General features: G+C 36.2%; 1 protein-coding gene across 3 annotated transcripts in view; it reads right to left on the bottom strand.

Moving 5' to 3' along the window:
- Positions 1 to 9,686, bottom strand: part of ANXA10 (annexin A10) — a 28,339-nt gene extending 18,653 nt beyond the window's left edge. For 2 of the 3 annotated variants that reach the window (XM_062574700.1, XM_062574699.1), the window contains exon 1: positions 5,085 to 5,231. In XM_062574700.1, coding sequence (XP_062430684.1) covers positions 5,085 to 5,102 — 18 coding nt within the window. In that variant the 5' untranslated portion in view covers positions 5,103 to 5,231. Of the gene's footprint in view, positions 1 to 5,084; positions 5,232 to 9,619 lie in introns of those variants that run through there. The other variant, XM_062574701.1, reaches the window with a different exon arrangement.
- Between the last annotated feature and the right edge of the window lie 11,926 nt (positions 9,687 to 21,612).

Raw genomic sequence — 21,612 nt, forward strand, 5'->3', positions numbered from 1 at the left:
CCCTCCAGTGAATGAAATATCCAACAGAGTTCTGAATAATTCAAGTAACAACTCCCTATTGATCACGATGAATTATTAGAAAAGGCGTAACACTGGCACCATCATCAAATTCCAACAGCTCTGATACAGAAATCATATTACAATAACTCCTTCTGAGGAATAGTCTAAAATATTTTCCAGGACCAGAGAGCACATCATAAATCACTGTGAATAAAATCTGCAGAATCACTACAGCTTCCTCTGCAAAATAGAAAACACAAAGTGGTAACTGCTGAGAGACGGAGTCTCAAGAATTACTGTGGATCATCTGCTAAAAAAAAAGTAAGAGGAAAAAGAAATCAGTCCTTTTATTAGAAGCCATCCTCAACAGGAATAAGGTAAAGAACTACTGAGGAGCCCAACCAGGGTGGTGCTAGCCCTTGACAAAAATCAGCCCAGTGCAAAGTTCCTAGCCTGCTACAGAATAAAGACAAAAAAAAATCATGAGAGCAGGATCAACTAAACAGTGGATTAAGAAAAAAAAAGCAAAAAAAGCTAAGATTGCACCGATAATCTTTCCCTTTCTTAAGAACTGAACATTTGACATTTGAAATTGTTACTATTTAATCATAATTCAGCACCTGTAGGTTATCACTTACAATACTAAAAATTAAATTCCAGCCTTTGATCTACTGACTAAGTTTTTGATCTGCATAAAAAGACTCTCTTAAGCTAAACTTTTCTGGTAATTACCATGAATTCACCTCTAGTCTGATGAAATTGGCTTTATGAGTAAAATTTTGGAACAGAAAATTCACTACAACACCTGAATAATCTTGTACATCCTCAGTGCACTAAGCTATTTTAAGACCTCCACCAGGTTATATTAAAGAATGAAGGACTATTTTCTTCTCTCAGAGGACAGCAGGCCTGGCCCCTAGTTCTTCCTCTGACCCTGGCTTTAACATATATGAAAGCTTTTCTCTGTAGTAAAGTTCCATTCTAAGTTTTTAGTTATCATCAGCTACTGTACGCTCATTCCTGTAGTTTAAAGTAGTAGTATCTCTCTGGACTAAAACGGAGTATGCCGTGTCTGCTTTCCTCAAATAGAAGCGATTTGGAGGTTTGCTGGAATCCAAAAATAACTGACATAGGTACTGAAATACAAAACTGTTAAAATAGGAAAGACGGTTAAACATGGGAACAAAAATCAAAAATTTAACACATGCCCACAGCAACATTATGTTGCTATTTGCCCTATGCAAAAGCTACATTTCAGGGTAAAACGAAAACTGCAACAGTGAAAGTTGTGGTTGTCTTGGTGATGACAAAGGAAAATTCAGGGATACTTTCACTAAATCTGAATGGAATCAGTGGAATGAATTGCCCAAAGAGGCGTGGAATCTCCATGCTGGGTTTTCAAGGCTAGACTGGACAAACCTCCGACTGACTTAATCCGAATTCAGTGTTTACCTCATTTTGATCAGGAGGCTGGGTTAGATGACGTCCCAGTATCCCTTCCAATCTGAGTGATTTCATGGCAATTTTTCTCCAAAGCCAAAAATTAACCGAATTTATTCCAATTCTATCTAAAAACTCAGTAAGCAAATCAAGCACCCATTGACTCAATGACATGGGATAGAGTAATACAGAAACTTTCTAACATTACACAGTACATATATACCATTTTTCTGAAGCACTCTTCAGGGAACAGGGGAGCAAAGTTCTGGTTATTTCTGAAATCAATTTGGTCATTTTATGGGTTACTTTAGACCAGATGCTATACAAGAACATGGAGAAATGTTTTTCATACATTTTCTGACCTTTTCTGCAGTATCTTAAAGAAGCGCATATGCGTTATCCAAAAGGAGGAAAATCAATGATATCTTGCTTTTTCACATAAAATATCGAAGTATCTAAAGCAAACACGTCCTCAGAGTGGATTCTGTGATTTTTGACACTCATTAATCCTCCTTCTGATGTCAAGATACCCTCATCTACAAAAAACACAGATCTATTTCCACAGAGGTGGTCCACTTGGGTACTTTATATGTATATATATACATAACCTCATTCGCTTGCACATGTGCATTTAACTCCTTTAAAAGACACTGGTTCTAAAGTAGACGTGAAAACTGAACATGTTTGCACAGTGTTAGCTGAATGAAACAAAAGACAGACAGATATTGGAAAGTGACTGCAGAATTTATAGTAAATCTGAAAAATAATACTTGCACTGTACTTCCCTTCTTCACAAGGGTAAGGAAGTTGCAGCTTTTCCTCTCACTGACCAAAACTGCAAGCACTTCACAAAAGTATCAGTAAAAGCTTAGGCTGCTTTTATCAAATAATGATGTGTAAAGTTCAGACAATTCAGTCTTGTGATGGAAAAAGCAATCTAAAGTGTGAACAACCTTCTAATAATATTTGTTCAGTAAGTCATTCTGCTGATAACAAGCAATCAAAACCAGATTCCTTAGTCACAACGTTTCCAAGAGGGAATAGCTACTAAAATAAAACGCCTGCTTTAAAAGCTGACTGTGCTATGAGTTAGCTGCGCTTTTTACAGAGATACTTTTTGAGTGCAGCTTTATTATTAAATAGAAAACGTCACAATTAGTTTCGACTTACTGCAATAGCTATATATTGTACATTTCACTGAAAAATACACAATACAGTAATGGAAGGGATACTTTTAAACATAGCACATTCATTCTTTTTTTTCCCCCAAACTTCCATCTTTCTCTGAATGCACATTTTAGAAGGGGCATGGATATCATCTATTTCTGCTAGTTTTACCTCTGTATGTACTGCAGGGAGCCATTTTCTATATGCAATCTCTAACAGTAAAGCCACACTATGTTGCCGAATTTGGCAGAACTGCTGCTGCGAACAGCATGTGTTTCTACATCTCATTCCTAATCTTTGTGGATTCCAGTCAAGGTAACCTCCCGTCCAGTCATTTATATGTGGTCTACACAAACACTAGTATGCATAATATAAACTATAAAGGTATAAAGAAGATAATCTTAAAGAAGCAATTAATGATTTTGAAAGCAGCATTTCTATTTCCTTTCATTATGTTTCTTGTGCTTCTAAACCAAGGCAATATGAATATATTGTGATTTCCTGAAAATGTATTTGGAGCTAAACTGTGTTTTTAAGCTCAGTTCTCAATCTATGGTTGCGTGTAAGGAGAGAAGACAAGATGTCAGTGTGACTTACTCTCACCACTCTATGAGTCCTGCTTTTTTTTGCTCATAATTTGCTAAAGCTCAAGATCAGTGATTTCCAGCTGTTTGGTTGCCAAGTCTCATCTGAGAAAATACCGTTGTTCCATGACCTATTTAATCTTGAGGAACCTGCAGACACCTGGGGGTCCCTGCATATTTACAAGCGCAGGGAATGGCTAAATTTACTTTGTTGCAGTTCAGAGGATCAAAGTTAGTAACTCCAGTTCCTTCTCTGCTAAAGGGATCCTTAGCGCTGACCAATACAGAATTATTATATTAAAACAAGCCTAAAATAATAATGTAAATATCTCCCACAGTTAAGAATTAACATGCAATGTATCAGATTTTTTCACAATACTATCAAAATATCATAATATTATTGTCTTAGAAATAGATCTACCAAATTCAATGACATTAAAGTTACCTCTACAAGCTATGTTATAACGTAGTAACATTAATACCAGGCAATATATCATATACAGAGGCAGCGTCAATTATTTATATACAAATGGTCTTGATAAATCAGTAAAAGAAATGAAACTCATCTTCCCGAGTTCTCCAAATGAAATGAATCTACTAGGTTTATCCGATGGACTTCCTGCTTTGCTTCAGTAACTGAATTACTTTAATAATTAATAACATAGAAAATAAAATATATTCACTAATGACATAGTAATTAAAGTCTACCAGCTTTATCAGCTGGACTAATTCTTCCTGCCTTGCTTTAGTTATCAGAAGTACATCAATAACATAGCAATTAAATGATAAAAAGAAAAAAAAAAAGAAAAAAAGAATCCCTTTTCAATTCTTAACTGTAACCAGGTCTAGTAAAGAATGAAAGATCCCAAGTCTATATCAACACCAAACACAACATTAAAATCCATTCAATACATATTTCTCCAGAAAAAATAAATATATGCAATATAGTTTTCTATGAACAAACACTTTACCAGTGAGACTGGAATAATTAGTGCAATTATGCTTTCAAATAAAGTAAATGAAAAATTGCTCATTCTTCAGAAAATTCTGCATTGATCTGTAAATTAATTGTGAATGCACATACAAAAAGCCTTTGAAAAGACTCACTTATTACTCCTATTAATAATAATTACAAGAAAACAAATGACCTTAATAATTACAATTGCTTTCTGCACCTGGCATAAGATAATTTCATATCTTTGTTGTCTCAAAATAATAACAGTAGTAGCTTTCAGAATAAAGAGTTAAAATTGTAGTATGCATGTTTATATTCATGAAGAAAGCTGACGGAACCATTCAATCAATTGCTATAAATTATTTGTTAGGAACAACCATTGATAGCTTTTCCTGTGATATGGCCCTTACAGATGTAGTCTTCTTTTATTTTTTGCTTTAAATTATTTGTCACTTTTAGAATGCAATGCACTGCCAGCAAAAAAAATGCTTATGAATGATGAAATTATATAGTTACTTATGTAATTACACAAAATGTGCATTGTAAAAATATATACCCACCCAAACAGTAGCATGTATCAATATAATATGAACAACACACATTTTTATTTTTAGTATCATTTGGTGATAGTACATGGTTTTGCATCTGTGCTACAGCTAGGTGGACATATAGGAAACTCTAAAACAGATAAAAAACCTTTTTCTGTCTTAAAAGGTCTAAAATTATGACACTAGAAATGTTAATTCTGTGTATTTTAATCTTCATTCCAGATAATTTGTATATACTGCAATAATCCCAGAAACAGACATAAATCAGAAGTAAATTAACTTCACCTGACTAATTTCTACCAGTAGAGTAGAATGGCTCCCAACATATGTGGCAACTCAAGAACAAAAAAGAATTTTGAAAGATTTCATAGAATAGCTTATTATACTTACATAGTTTCCACAATACATTTTGATATATCTTCAAGTTCCGTTGAGACCAAAATAGAAGCTTTCCTAGAATAAAGCTATCAATTCAGCAAACTAGTATTGTTATAATTAACTTCTATTCTATTTTAAAGAACTGAGAGAAACAATCCAATCAAGCTAATACCAAGTACGCTAGGCTACACGGTAACAGTGAGGCAGGAACGGTGCCTGGTACTGCACGTCCTCAGGTTTTATAGATGCACTGTATATTTAGTCATTAATCATATGTGAATAAGTAGGATTATTATATAAGCAAACAGAGTCATTAGCACAACACCCTCTGTTCTACTGTGTTGATTTTAAGAATCAGAATTCAGCCAGTCACAGAATGAAATGTTAATCTACAGAAACTACTCGCGTTAATGATTTACTTTCAGCGTTAGATCTGGTCTAGCTCCTTTTTTCCTTCTGCTGAATCACTTAGGTCATCACTTACTCTATAAAGTATTTCCACTTGGCATAGATAGAAATATGCTGTATACCCCTCATATGCTACCTGGAGTAATGAGGACAGATCCTTGCAGCCTCAGTGGAACTGTGTGGATGAGGCTTTCCCTTGGTGTTTTCACAAAAGTTAGAGTTTACAAGATTTTGCAAAGAGATGAACAAAAATCCTGTAACATTGTTGTTAGAACTATGCAGAATCTTAACTGTTCTACATACTAACAGCAAAACACATTTTTTATAGCTGCTACTTTGTTTTTTTTTCCATTAATGATAACCATTATTGTATTATAGTACTGAGGAAATACAAAGTTTCCTCAAAAAAGATGAATTTAAAATACACGTACAGAGACAATCTGTATATTCTCTAGTACAACTGAACGGAAGGCACAGGTTACTGGTAGTACCCTGATGGGGTGTCAGTATTGACAGTTTATTGTATTGAAATAGTTGGACAGGAGTTTTAGACTTCTAATTTTCTTGCTTTTGTTGCTCTATCTGTTACATGCTTTGTAGCACTTATTAAAAGTTGGAGACTTCTTATTACACTTTAGGAAGACTTTGGAAAAAAGGAAAAAAAAATCATTTATTTCATAGCCTCAATATCTTAGCAACTCTTCTAACCATTAAGAACCATCTCTGGGTTCGTAGGAGCTCTGCAGTGTTGATTTCAATACAGGTTTTTGCATGTCAGTGTGTATTATCCATAGGGATTACATGTCAATCCTTACAGATAGTTGGAAGAGTTTCACAGAGGGTATGCCTGTGAAACATGAAAGTCTTAATCGGCTTCACACTGCTGTATCTTTGTTTTAAACTTTTCCTTAGAGCTATGGTTTATCTTCTTTTTCTTTATAATCATACCAAGTACTTGCTTTACACTCTGTGTCTCAAGTGAGGATGACTAGGAAACATAGCCCATTTTACAGTTAAGCAAAACTGTAAGAATCTGTAAGATCTGTAAGAATCTGACCTGGCCAGTTGGAAGAATGCACACACAAGGTGCTGAAGATGGTGACAGAATCTAGAGTTGGATCTAATCTGCCAATAATGAATGATTTTAAATAGTGTTAAGAATATGAGAACATTTTAAGCCTCTCTTTTGCAGACTCTCATTTTACATATATTTCTTTCTGTGATAAGCAATTAAAATGCAATATAGTTAATCTTCAGTACAACATAAAATGGATTAAACTTACAGGATTACAATGTTTTAGTCTGCTCATGTCAAAACCTTTAGTGTTCAGGGACCACAGGGCTTAAGTTAGAAGAGAAAAATTCATGACTCTGAAATACTAATTCCTGGCCATATAAAGTGAGGAAAGCTTTTAGCTGATTACTGAACTAAATTCTGGTTTTAATGAATCTTTCTGGAAGAAACCATGACAGAGTCTTGAGATATGTTCAACAGAAGTGGAAGTTTCAGCTCCCTGTTTCTTATGAATGTCCATTGATTGTCCTTTCTTTCTACCTCCCTTCAAAGGCAAGAGGCAAGGTTTTTAACAACGAAATACAACATACATTTCTCTGCGTAATGCTTAGCAAAACTAATCCAATGTTTGCGTTCCAGAGCAAACATGCTGAACCTAATCTCACCTTTTTATTTTTTTTCAAGACCCAGTAGCTCAGAGGTGTGAATCACTTCTAGGGCAGTAGCTTATTCTGCCTTTTTGGGGAAGGCCAGAGAAGCTGCAGTACAAGTGGTTTTGGCCTTACAAAGATGCTGATTAGAGAGTGTGGAAAAGAGAAGAAATTATAATTTAGAAAGATAGAAAGAACTGGTTTGCTTTGACTAAAGACAGAAAAGTCAGTCACACACGTGAACAGTTCAAGTAGCTAAAAGCTGTTGCAAGAGGAAGTAAAAAAAAAAAGTCTGCCCTCACATTCATGGTGGACTGGACAAAAAGGAGAGGCTCTGTGCTCCCTTTTTCTGTTTCTCTCTCTGTTTAATCCCTGCAATTCTCACTCAATTACAGAATGAGAATTTTATTACTAACTTGGATACCTGCTTGTTTTTTTTCTTTTTCTTGCTTAGAAGTTTTCATTTCTGTTCCTGCTTAATTTTCTCCTCTCTCACTTTGTTACTTGTTTTACCTCTTTGGAGGGACGTGCTTCTTTTCTCTAAGAGTAAAGAGGGGGTTGGTTCCTCTTCTTCAATCATTTCTGCTGGTGAGATTTCTCACCAGTGTTAAAGGTTCTTTTTCAAACTTCTCCCTACTCTGCTCCTTGAGGTATTTAGGCTTAGGTATCACAATTGATAATTTCAGTGTTGTACTAATGGAAACCTTGAATAAAAATAACTAGCTGTAATTAATTTCTAATTAGAGATCCATATACTTATAAAAAAGAATGATTTAATTAAAGTGAGAAATAAAAATGATTTAGTATCAAATTAGTCTATTCATTTTCCTGAAAATGAGAATCTAGCACATCAGTCGCATATTAATTAAAAATAAAATTCACATTATTGGTATAATAAGCTTCAGGTATCGCTCTGGAGACTCTTCAGATAATTGAAATGTGGAAGGTAGGAAAAACACATTTGTACTGTGTTTTTGTCCAAAATTACTCTTATGGTAAACATTAACATGCTAAAGGAATTGAACTTTTTACTCTGTGTCTTTTACCATACAGTTTATGTAGTTGAAAGAGAATCTGAATCTTTCTAACATTTCTTCTTTGCTTGTGTCATGTGTTTATACATTCTGTGCTCTGGTGATGGACTAGTAATTCCACCAGCTCAGGTTATATTCAGATTCTGTTTCCATATACCCAAATAATCTCTAACTCCAGTATAATAGCACCCTTTGGTGTTTTAAAAATGAGACTATGCATGCAATAGGTCTTACACTCACTGTAGGAGCTTATAAGCATGTGTAGAAAATTATTCATCAAGATAACAGGAAAGACATGGTGCTAAGAACCTTAACACAATGAATCACTGGAGAATATATGAGTCAAACTTACTTTCACAACTCCCAAGTCTATATTTATATTCCAAAAGAAACTTTGGACACTTTTTTGTTTTAGGGTTGCCAGGACTAGGTTCTGCCCTATTTCTGAGAAGAGTTCTGAGCACAGTATGTGTACACAAGAGGCAATAGCAAAAGATGACTTTGAAACTGGCAAACTGTGCCTTAGAAGGACTACAGCCAGCTGCTATTTGCCCTTCTGAATGAGCATGTAGGAGCATAAGGATTGACAGCTTACCATCTTGCAGAAATTATGACAAAAAAATCTTTTGCAAAACTTGGAGTATCTTTTATAGCAGTAACCCTTGTTTTGATTTCAAGTTGCTAATTAAAGAATAAGAAGGAAAAGGAAAACAAAGTGTGGTAGCAGACTGGAAAGAACAAGAACATCACACTGCAAGATTCTATTACATAATCTACTGATGTATGCTTGCTGTTTGCTGGTTTTTTTGATTATGCTAAATATATAATCAGATAGTAAAAAGAAAAGCTTTGAAGTGGTAAAATGCAGTCAGTGACAGAAGGCTAACCAAATGAAACAACGCTAGAAGAGGCATTTAAAGAACAGAACAGGGTTTGCACAGGACACTTAATATTGATCGCGGGCATCGTTTCTAGACACAGCAATGTTCTATTTAGTGAGTGCGAAATTCTGCAGCAAAGACTTTTTTTGCTGTCCCGTCAATGTACTTCAGATCTGCACTTTCTGGTGATGCGTCTACAGAGGAAAATGGAAAACCTTGGACCTGGAGAGCAGCAGCTTTCAGTCCTATAAGTCACCAGTAAATTATGCTAGGCTTGTATTAACGATTTTATGTTTCTGGAACTGTCCCAGCACTTTCAGAGTCCTAGAGGCTTCAGTACTCTTAGGTAACGTGTCACAATGATTCTTGTGACACAGCAATTGCCCAGGATGCTACTTCCACAAAAAACAATAGATTAGGAGAACCCGCACGCTGGCTGCCCCAAGCAGAACACCGCTGCTCCTGTGACATTTTCAGCAAGCTCTAATCCTCAAAACTACCAGCTGCACCATTACCAGAGGCGCTTGCCTCCCCAAGAACGAGGCGGCACGTTACTTACCGCTGGGGTAGAGGCCGAGCTCGCCCCTCTAGCACTCCCCGGCGCTTACTGTCCGCCTCCGGAGCCGCGAAGCCGCAGCACGCGCCGCCCGCCGCCATGACGCGTCGCGCGGGGCGGGCTGCTGCTCTCGCGAGATGGCGCCCGGGGGGCGGGGCTGGGCGGCACGTGAGGCGGCGGGCGCCTGCGCGGCGCTGCCGCGAGGGCGGAGGCGCTTACGGTGGCGTCGCGCCGGCGGTGACGGGCTGGCGCGTGGCGGCCTCGGGGGTTACGTGAGGCGGGAGCGAGGCGGAGGCGGAGGCGAGGCGAGGCGAGGCGAGGCGAGGCGAGGCGAGGCGAGGCGGAGGCTCTGCCTGGGGCGATGCGCAAGGCCAGCACCTCGGTATCACTCTTGTTGGCAATATTTGCGGGAAATAAAAAGGTAAAAATCTTGAGAGATTTTTGGACCGAGCTATGTTTAGGGAGCATATGAGAAGAACTTAAAAACTGTCAGTATCACGTAGGTGTATCTGCCTAAAATGGTAACCAGGTAGCTAAGCTCCTTTGTGGTCTGAGCTCTAAAGTTTATGGCCTAATTTACAAGTTAGAGTTCAGAAAACTAAATGATTTTCATTTTAAATGGATGTTTTCATCAGCTGCTGATCTTCTGCAGTTACCTAAGGCACGTGTGACAGGAATAGCCATGCAAACAGAGGGAAAATTAACAAGTTGAAAACAGATCTTAAAATTTTATGCTCTTGTAAAACAAGATAGAATCTAATTTACTTTTCTTGGGATAAACTATCTAAAAAAGAGCAATATTTCAGCATATCAAAAAAACACATTTCTGATTTAGGAAAAATATTAATGGAGAAGAGCGATTTAAAAAAAAATTCACACACTTCAAAAATAGTTTGTGTATGAAAAGCAATTTAAAAAGCTTTCAAAAGTAATGTTGAATACAGCTCAAAGTCACTAAGCTTGGGCTGGCTTACATTTGCAACAATGTTAGGAAATGACACTGTAGCCAATGATTCTTACCTTTGTTGGGAAAACTTTTCAAGTATAATGTCTTCTGGCAGTCTCTTGTGTATTGGATTGCAATTCTGATACGAGATTCCCCCCTAGCTCTTAACCTCACAAAAAGAAACAGTTGCTCTCGCAAATATTTTCTTTCTACTTCTCTCGAATCTGCAAACCTTACTGAATCTAGTGTTATACAAGAGGGAGCGAGCACAGATACATATATATGTGTGTGTGTGTATTGCAATTTTAAATTCTTTGGTGATTTTTTGAATTGGATGAATATGGGGTTTCTTTTTGTGATTTTTGTCTTGCACTGTAGAATCTTTTTGCTACTGTAAGTGCATAAATTTACAGATTTTTTTATAGCTTTTCAATTTTTAACCTATTTAGGTTTTAGCTAAACACTGTGATAGATATGTGTCCTTGGACTTTCTGAGCTTCTGATCACTTGATACAGGGAGCAGGCTGGAGTATGGTCTTCCAGCAAACAAGTCTTGGCTTCTTACCATGGAAGAATATATCATTCTAGGGTGTTAGTTAGATATATTGTTTCTGCGTTTTTTTTAATTTGATACTGGGTTCTCTTTCCCTATTGTAGGGCTGTTCTTGTTCCGTGGCACAGTTTCAGTGTTTGTGGGTGAGGAACTTGCATGCATTAAGACCATTAAAACTAATTCTACTGGTTTGTGTGTGAGAATGCAAGGAGTTCTTGTGAATTCATTTATAAGAAGGATTTCTTGCTCCTTGAACCTCACTTCTGCTGACAAGTCTATCTATTTGTAAAATTCCTGTAACTGGTTTCTGCATTTTGAGGAAGCATTAGGATAAAAATTTATTTCACAAAAATCATATTTTTAACAACTGTGTTATGAATGGCACTACATTTACATGCTCAAAGGTTTGTAGTTAAATGGAAAATGTTCCCTACATTTCCAGCCAAGAAAAGCTTGTCGTTAAAAACTTATTAAAGCTGTATAAGAGTGTTTCAGCAGAACCTATGACAATTTTGGAATGGTAGTGTTTGAGTTGTCAGTGGGTGCTTTTTAATGTTTCACATTTTAAATATAAATTTGAGATGAATACAATAAAAATATTTTGACAGTGTCAGTGCTAAACTAGTACTACAAGGAAAATCACGTTATTTCAAAAAATGTCCATATGACCAGCATGGAAGGAATTTTTTATTACAATAGTATTTTCCAATTATTTGCTTTAAGAGAAGGATAAAGAGGCAACGAAGCATAATTAAGTGTTAACATGCAACTTTAATGACAATGTAAATGCCAGTGGGATGAATATCTGACCTTAGTATTGTCATCCTACAGATGTTTAACTTTCTCTGCTGTGCCTCTATCTGGGAAGCATATTGGCTATGCCAAACAAGCAAAATGCATACCTCCTGAATCTCAGTTATTGCTGTGGCAACTGATAATTGGTATTAGGGATTATTTGACTTATAAACTGAACTGATTTTTATTCTTCACAGAAGATTTATTAATAAAAGTTAATTTAAAATATTTAATCATGAATGGCACAGTAAACTGCAATACAAATGGAGAGAAATGTCATTGTAATTGTTTTTATGACTTTAAATACAATACACATTTGTCAGACAAATGTGTAACACTTGGATTTCTTCAAAGGTTGAGTATACAGTAAAACCATTCTACTTTGTCTAATTTTTTATTCCTTTATTTTGGAGTCTTTTGTTCTGTTTCTTTTTTGCATTTGATGGTTTGTCTAATCCTGTTTCCCTTGTTTATCTTTGAATTATTTTATTTCCCAAGATTACACTAAAACTCAACAAAAGATTAAGGAGTGAAATGAATAGATATTCAAATGAGGGAGATTAAAGATGAATTGTGTCTCATGCTGAGCTGTGCTCTGCATATTTTACTGCTGCTTAGTTAAGTTAGGCTGATGAGGCCTGAAACTTGGGAAAGTTTTATCAACTTTAGACTCTGACTGTCAAGCTTAAAGGATTTTTTGCTTGAGTAAAAACTGTGCAATCAACTCCATAATTTCCCTTCCTCATCAATATCAGAGAAATAATGTCTACTAATAGTTTACATCTGTGGCACCTTATACTCGATGATTATTTTAAATATTTTGGTTTATTGTACGCTCTCTTCGGAGTGAATACTGTTTTGTTTATTTTCCAAGTAAAGGAAATAGTGATTAAGTGATTGGTACAATGCCACTCAGGAAGCCTATAGCAAAGCTGGTGGTACTTTTCAGGCTTGTAGGCCTTCTTTTGGTAAGAAAGCTCTCCTATGTTTAGCACAAATTCCTATTTACAGTAAGAGTGTAAAATATTAGTATTATTATTAGTAAAAGTATTAGTGGTCCTTAAATGATTGTGAAGCTTTGCCTTTCCTTTCTTTCTAAATTTATACGTTTAAGTGAAATGTAATGTGGATTTTTTGGTTTTTAAAGCAATAAGTGGATTGTTCTAAATTCACTTAAACCATTTGAATGCAGTGCAAAGCTTCTAACGTAGCAACTTGCAAGTTCTTACAGAGAAGGGAAAGCATCCCAAGCATGGTTATTTTCTCCCTGATTTCTCGAATAGTTTTTTGGCATTTGATCCTATGGTCCTTAGCAGGAAAAGGACAGAAAGGAAAGAAGGAAAAGAAAGGAAAAGCAGAATGACAGATGGTAGATGTATTTTCAAGATTTCAAAGATTTTCTTGATCTTGATGCTATTCATTGATAATGTTGTCAGGTCCTTTTTTTTCCTGTTTTCTTCTCTACCCCTGTATCCAATCAGTTGTTCTTTATAAGCTCTTAGATGCTCTGCAGATCTAATTTAATGCTGTCCAGACAAAGCCTTTATCGTACCTGACACAGGTAGTCAGTCTTCACTTTTCATTCCCTCCTACTTGTGGATTCAGACCGTCTCAATCTAGTTTGTTATTGCCAACTTAGAGTCAAGTGACACGTTCCTTGTAATGAGGTCAGGTTTCTCTCGGTTCCTCCCAGGGCAGCCTGTCTGACCAAGCTGTTTTGGAGACTTGCAGAGCTCTGTGAGTAACTGTGATTATGTGAAGAGTGTTTGTAACTTAGCATAGGCCTCAAAAAGCTTTTGGGAATCTCTGTCTACAGTGTCAGCATGTACTTCTTCATTGATGCTATTCTGTAACTCACAAATCTTAAATGTCTACCAGAATCTGATTTCCTTAGATGATGATGTAAGTACTTTTTTGACATTGCTTTTTGCCAGACTACTGAATTTGGAATAATTAGTGATTATTGAGAGGATAGATGATACTGTGCTAGTAAACTGTCCAGTAAACTCTCTCATTTTCAGACATTGAGAGGTATGCTATGTCTAGTGAAAATAATCTTGTATATTGATGGGTTGGCTGAAGTATACCCTGTTAAGGCTGCCTTGGGGGAGTGAAACTAAAGATCAAGCCTAACTACCACATAATCTAGCCGGTATAAACTAGACTAGTCTTAATTTGCTTCTGACTGGGAGTGTTTACTAGCTTAGGCTGAACACATGCTAATAGGTCTGTGTTGCTTTTGGGATGTATGAATATACATGTAGCCCATACTGCTTGGGTAAGTGCTGTGTTGAGGATAGCTGTGGTTGCTTTGTGTGATGTAAAAATACGCCCAGCTTTCTTATCTTTTTCTTTTCTATAGGTGGTCAGAATGATTATCTACTTCCCAGCTGAGTATGTATGAACATGTCTACGCTTAGGTCCTATATTTGCATCTCTGAATTATACTTGTGTACTAATGTAAACAGAAGGATATATGTTGAGTTGTCAAAAATACTATTGTCATGTAAATTGAAACAACCTGTATCATAAGAAAGTAGATGAAAACTTGTGTAGGAATTCAAAGAGGAGTTTAGTGAGTAGAGCTGTACTTGGAGGCCTAAGAAGGGCTTGGAAGGGTACATACAGAAAAAGGCCTGACACTTGCTTCTTTCTCCCTTAAAATGTAGGAAAATGCTTTTGAAAATGCTTTTTTTTTTTTTTTTTTTTTTTTTTTTTTTTTTTAAAAAAAAATCTTTGCCCTAGGAGTTCCTGTAGCAATTTTCCTGTAGTCATTTTTCTTTGATAACTCAGAAGGCTAAAGAAGGCATTTATAAGAAAAATCTAAGCTCACCACGAGGAGGAAGTATCCATGAAAACAGATCTCTGCTGACCTAGAAAAACTGGCTGTAGTCCAGCTCACTGTGTGAGCTGTATTTTGACATTTGTTTTATGAATATTAAGCTGTTCAAAAGATGGTTTGTGGAGGGCAAAGTTATAGAGTGTGCTGAATCTATGATTCAGGCAGTTGCAAAGTAGTAAGGTAGTGGAAATACTGTGCAAATGAGCCCTCCTGGGCATTGTTCTCCTTTCTGCTTAAGCAAAATTGTTCTGAATACTACTTAAAACATTCTCCAGGATGCTTTGCATAGTGTTCAAAAATGCCTTGATTAACTACACAAAAATCCACTTTTGCTAGACAGCCCTAAGAAAGAAGAGTATTCCTTTGAGGAAAATAGGAAGGTGCCATAAACCACACTTATCCCAAGAGCAAGTTTTGTGCTGCTGCTGCCTGAAATGTTATTTCAAACTGAATTAAAAGAAAACAGTCACCAAATTTCTTCAGTGATAGTCTTTGTGTAGATGGTAGCTGTGTTTTATAGTGTTCTTGCTCAAACAGTGTTTCAGTTTAAAAATAATAAACCAGTCATTTATGATTCTCTGGAAATGTAATTATATAAGGATGAACTCTTAGTTCTGATTAACACAGGATTTTATTATTAACTTTCAGTTTTATGGCAGACAAATTGTACTGACATTTAATTTATATGATAACAGGTCCAAAAATCAGGTAGTTATGCATAGAATTTACTGCAAACACTTAACTGGTTTAATTTTATGTAACTATTTAAAGAATATCATTTTATTATTTATATAATGAAACGTCACTAAGCTCACATACGTAGCACTTTACTTTTTTGTGAAATTAAATGTATATAAATAAAATATGAAATATGGTGAATTTAAACAAAACAGAATCCATAAAACCCATCTCAGTTAAGAAGGTGTAGCTGTAACTTTCCACATTGATGTCTGGTTTAAATATCATAAAGCTTGTCAGGTGTTGTAAGCTCTACTGAGACCAGAATGCACCACGAATTGGTGGTTATAAATCAGTGATTTACACAGATGTCCATAGAAAATCTAACGAAAATATGATTTCTTGTAATGCTAAGCTGTCAAAGTACAATGTCATTGCTATTTTGTAAACACTTGATTTTGGAGAGACTGGAGCATTTCTCTGCTGCGTGCCTGTACTGATAATGGATGTTGTTCACTTCAGACACTGGCTCTCAGAAAGAAACAGAATGGCTGTGGGTGGGTATGTGAGGCAAGGACAATTTATCTGGAGAGTGTAGCTTATTTGTGAGCTTTGAACAATTGCTTCTTGTGAAGAACTTTTCTGTTGTAATGACTTTCTTAAACGCATTAGCACGTCTCTCACCTTGAAGACTGAAAAATATAATTAGCAAGTTGTTTACAGCAGAGATGTAACTGCTGTGACTAAAATGTCACTGATGAGTGAATCAACTTCTATATTAAACTAATCTTTGGAAAACAATTCTTAAAGGTTTGAGATGATCCTATAACTTAGGGTTGATAGGTACAATGTAAGGCTCAATATTACTGTTTCATGGTCAAATTACAGTCCATGTAACAGGCATTATATTTGTCCTACGTAGTCCATTTGTCATAGATAGTTTAGGCCTATTCTGCTATAATACTTTTAATACCTTGTAGTTCCACTGGCCTTAGAGACCAGTAGCAGCTTGACTAGTAGCAATTGCATTTATTTGGATGCCTGAATCTCAAGGAAGGAATGATAATAATCTCCACACTTAAGGTGGAAAAGCTTTCTGTTGGGAGTGATCTCAAAAGGACATAAGTGAAATGTGTTGAAAAATGGTGGATGCAGCAGAAAGAAGAGCAAAATTATTGCTGCCTTTTTCAAGAACAGACTGGAGTAGGTTATTAAAATCATTGCCAGTGCTGATAGTCAAAACTTATGCACAAACTGAAGTTATTTTTAGCTGACTTGTATAGTTTGTGGGAGTGTTTGTGTTGTCCTTGTTGCCCTAGTAACTGGAATCAGGTTAGTACTAGCATGTGTGCTTTTGTCTGAAAAAATAATGGTGTTGTTTATGTTTATTATGCCTAAAGAGAAAAGCTTATAACTATAACCACTGACGTAAGTATAACTTTCAAAGTTGGAGACAAAGTAAGAGTAGTAAAATTAGTATCTGAAAGTACCCCAGCGCTGAGACTGTGACTTGTTGTTGTTTGAGGTTAGAATTTTTGTATTTTGGTCATCATTTTTGTTGTTGGGAGAAAGAATGAATAAAACACTGAAATGGGCTTTGGGAACACCTGGACTGTATTCTCAGATCTGCAGTTAATGGACTGAGGCTGCGTGAGAAAGTTAGCTTATATCTCTGTGCCTCCATCTCCCTCCTCTAAGTGAGGATAATGATACCTTTTTATGAAGTTACTTAGACACTTTTCATGGGAAGCATTATATAAGAACTGATATGGACTGTATTTTTATGTGATATACTGTCATATGAATATAAATAACTTTTAAAGCAGGAGGAAGGAAAGACTACATTAGGCTGGGAATAAGTAATATGAGCACTATTTCCAGTATCTCCATAGCAAAGATGAGTGTTCTGTTTCTGTTATTGTTAAAAAGCAAATGAAAACTCCATTTATGAAAGATCTGATCTCTATATTTCCTGATCTGATCACCATTAATTTCAACTCACATTATAAGATAAAGCATCCTACAGTTTGCAAAATTTCTGTGTATCCAAACATGCTTTTTGTAGTCCTCTGTGAATGTAATCTTATTTTTGAGCCTATGGATGTATGCAGTCCTACAAAATTTTAATTAGATAGAGACTTGCACAACTTTGCTTACACTTCCTTTTCCTTCTTTCCAACTTCATTACATTTATTAGAATGGGCCGTATGTTCCTGTAACATTTAGGAATTCAAATGATCTCTCTCTACTGGAGTAGCCATTATTGCATGATGCAGGGAAGTCGGATCTTTTAGATTTCTTGTGTATTTTGTAGTTATTCCTTTATACTTACTCTCTTCCATCCCTTTAAAGTTTTTTAAAAATGTATGTATCCTTTTGTTTGCCTATATAAAGAAGCCTATTCAGTAAGTAACACTGTTTTTTTATCTTTTGGTTATATTTTAGAAAATCTCTAATCGATGTTCCCATCAGTAAATCAACAGCATTCAATTCAAGTTCTGTAAAACCTCTGTCACAAAAATTGTATTTAGGGCATCTTTTTCTTTTCCATTTTTTCTCTTTTCTATTGCTTACTGCTTTAAAATGTTCTGCAAATGACTCCTGTAAACATTTCAGCCTGTTTTTTGCTCTTTGCCTTGAATGATTCCTACTATAGTCATTTTTTTTTAATTTTTACTCATGCTGTGATTTTTTTTTTTTAATCACTGCCTGGATGATAAGCTTTCACAGAGAAGACTATAATTTGAATACAGCTTTGTGTGTACACATATTGATAGCTGTTTGTCTTTTTTTCAGGGAATATCCTTACGAACCTTAACTACCCAAAACTGATTACAGATGTTTCCATGTTTCTCTGGCCCTGGTATATGTAAGAGTTGTGCATTTCGTTCCTTGACAAACAAAACCATGCAAGACACAAAGGAAGGGGCCATATCTTTATGCTTTACTTATTTTCTTTTTCTTATTTTCTTTTTCCTTATGCCATATCCTCCTGCTTTTCACTATGCAGTGGGATTAGTCTTTTCAGTCGATGATGAAGTGAAACGGTGAGAAGACTGAAGGCCTCTGTACCAATGTACAAGTGATTGAATATGTGGTTGGTGGTGACTATAGGAGTGTGCAGAAAGGAATATTAACTGGCTGAAAAAATCTGCTGCAGTATGACCAAACAGAAGCATGCAGAAACAGGCAGCTGGTGTAAAAATCATCAAATATAAAATTAAAACATCAAAACTGACACTGCATTAGTTTTTGGCTGTTCCTCTAACATACATAGCTCAAGACCTCATTAGTCCGCACAAGGACTTTGAATGAGTAACATTGGTGTCAGGGTGCTTGCCTAGCCAATTATAGTTAGGGAAACACAACAGATACAATGTCAATGAAAATCACTTGAGAAGAAGGCTTTGCTGACAGAAAATACAATATAGGCAATTAAATTTAAATTCATACTTACATGGTAGGTGAAAAAGACCTACATGGTGAATCCCACCAAAATGTGGTGCATTTAAAAACATGCACTAATTTTTGTCTTGCTTAGAACCAGTGCTGCAGTCATTATTTCATGTAATGACATATCTGAAATTTTAGGTGAATCCTGCAAATTAAGTCCAGCAAAGAATGACTTGACAACATTACAAACATGTTAATAATCTAAGGAGTAAACCATTAGAAAAATGGTGATGATCTTAATATTACAGATTTACGTTTGATCTTTAGCTGACAGCATAACAGATTTGATCTTCCTAAGGCATTAGATACCCTGGCTCCTAATCACTCCACACTTAATATATTGCTGGCTATAATAAGAAAAAATTTCTGAAAATGCTAGGAATTCTATAAAACAAGTTACTGATTCAAAATCAGTTCTGTTAAAGTCCTTCTGTCATAGAGGATCCATTAACTTTCCTCTAAGTCAGATTTAAAATTTGATGATTCTTCTGCTGATAGCTATTCTTTTGATTCTAGCTTCTGAATTGGTATTTCCTGCCAGTAAGTTCTGGTTTCTCATTTGCTAAAGAAAGAATCATTGCTTCTGTTTCCTCTTAAGGGAGGAAGACAGGAATTAGAGATGGTAGTCTTGTTTCAATGTAGAGCTAAAGCCAGGGCATTAGGGAAGGTGGAAAAAAGGTAATGTGTGAGCAAATCTTATTTTGATAATGATTCACAGGGTTTTCAAGAAATGTTGCTGGTAGACATCTTTATTGTATCAGAACTTTAAAAGAAAGTAAATACACTTCAGTAGTAGAGAGAAGAGTTTAAACCAATACTGCTGATGCTCGCCTGTAGCTGAAGGTGTAATTTGTGCTAAGGTTTCTTTGCACCATTGAAATGAGCTGTGTCTGCCAGGTACAGTTCTTAAGCTACCTTAATTGGAGAACCACCTCTGTCCTAGAAGATGCCTGCTTGTAAGTGAAATCTAAGGTAACATCAACTAATGTTCATAAGAGCCTCATCCACCATAGCTTTGCACAATTCTGTTTACCTGAGTTTTCTCTAAATCTATTCTAAGATTCGGTTGATTGTCTGAATGCTGACTGCACCTAAGTCACACATGCTTCCTTAAAAAAAAAACAAGGATCTCTCTACTGACATATGTCTAACTTGCTAGATCCAGCAAACGCTTGTGAGGAGAGAATTTGTTCAAAAATCTAAAGCCAGGGTTACCTGCTTTAAGCCTTTGCTCAACCTTTTGGCTTGTGCGTTTGGGCATTTTTAGCTGATGCAGAAACTCTGTGAGCAGGATATACACAGCTTAAAACTATAGAGTAGTCTGTCAGAGCTGAGTCTTGAATGTGATACATAGGCAACTAAACACCTGGTTGGGAGGCTGGCAGTAAGTTTACAGCAGGGGTTATAGAGGGAGGGTTGCAGCATAGACCCTCGGTAACCTCTCAGCCTGATGTGGATGCAGTTTACTCCAACAGTAATCCAGTGTGTTTGATACTATTTGAGCAGTAGTGCACATTATGTTGATCATATCATTGAGAGTAAATTATGTTATTAGACAAGACTTAAACATGAAAGAATAATTTCATCTTGTTCATGTAAGGATGAGAACAGATTTATTTCTCAGATGGAAATGAGTACAGAGGAAGGTCATCATAGAAGATGACAATCATACTTCAGAATATGTTTTTCGAAAAGATATTCTTTAGTTGCTTCAGTGTTCGCTCCTCAGGAGAACTGCAACTTTAACATACTGTTGTACCTCAAGACTGACATAACCTGTGGAATTCTTTTCATCCTACCTGCTTCTACTGCCAAAACATTTTCTGCCTGTCTTCTCCTCCCTTCAAATGGCAGTAGGTGAGAAATGTGGAGCAAACAGAGCATTCTTTGTCAGTCTTGAAAACATGAGTTTCCTTTTCATCCCTTGTAAAGGCTTTTCCCATAGTGATTAAGAAGTGGGAAATAGATATCAGGCAGGGTAACAGAAATTACTGTTCAGTCATTCATTCCTCCTCTTACCCTGAAATTTTCTTAATTAAATCTTCTGTTGTGACTTCCAGATTGTCTGTCTTTTGTTATAATTCTCTGAAGATAAGATGATAAAATGTCACGATCACCTTATTAGATTTGGTTTTTCTTTTGTTAGTGTCTTACAGACAAATATATAATGGATGAATAAACTGGGAAAGATGATGTTTACACCCAGGTAAAATGAATTTAGTGGGGTCCTTTCTGAGGATCCCACTGTAGTAATAAATATATATTACTGGAAGTCTAGCAATGGTTTCTGCCTTTTGCCTATCACGCACAGACAGAGGAGAAACGAAGACTGAAGAAATCTTTAAGAATCATGAGAATATTTAAAAAGAATGGCTGAGCAAGATTAGACTAGGTCCAGTTCAAGTAAGTTGTTTAGTGCCTTGTCTGGTTGAGGACAGCCACCATCCAGCTAGCAAACTAGCTAGCTACTGAATGCTAGGAGTTCGAAGAGTTAATAGCTCATGCTTTCTGACATTTCTGGATCTCTCAGCTGCTGTAGTGTGAGCTTCCAGCAGATCTCCCTTATCATCCTAAAATTTTTCCGCCGCTACTGATCATCCCAGGAGTACAGCAGAAGCCCAGCCCCTAATCAGCATTGTTTCATGAATGACACTGCACACTGTGAAATTAAAGTTCTTCCACGAAGGACTGTCCTTTTCATCTTCCTTACCTACCGATGCTGCCGTTCG

The sequence above is a fragment of the Rhea pennata genome, chromosome 4 (genome assembly GCF_028389875.1).
Source record: "Rhea pennata isolate bPtePen1 chromosome 4, bPtePen1.pri, whole genome shotgun sequence".
Classification (NCBI taxonomy): Eukaryota; Metazoa; Chordata; class Aves; order Rheiformes; family Rheidae; genus Rhea; species Rhea pennata.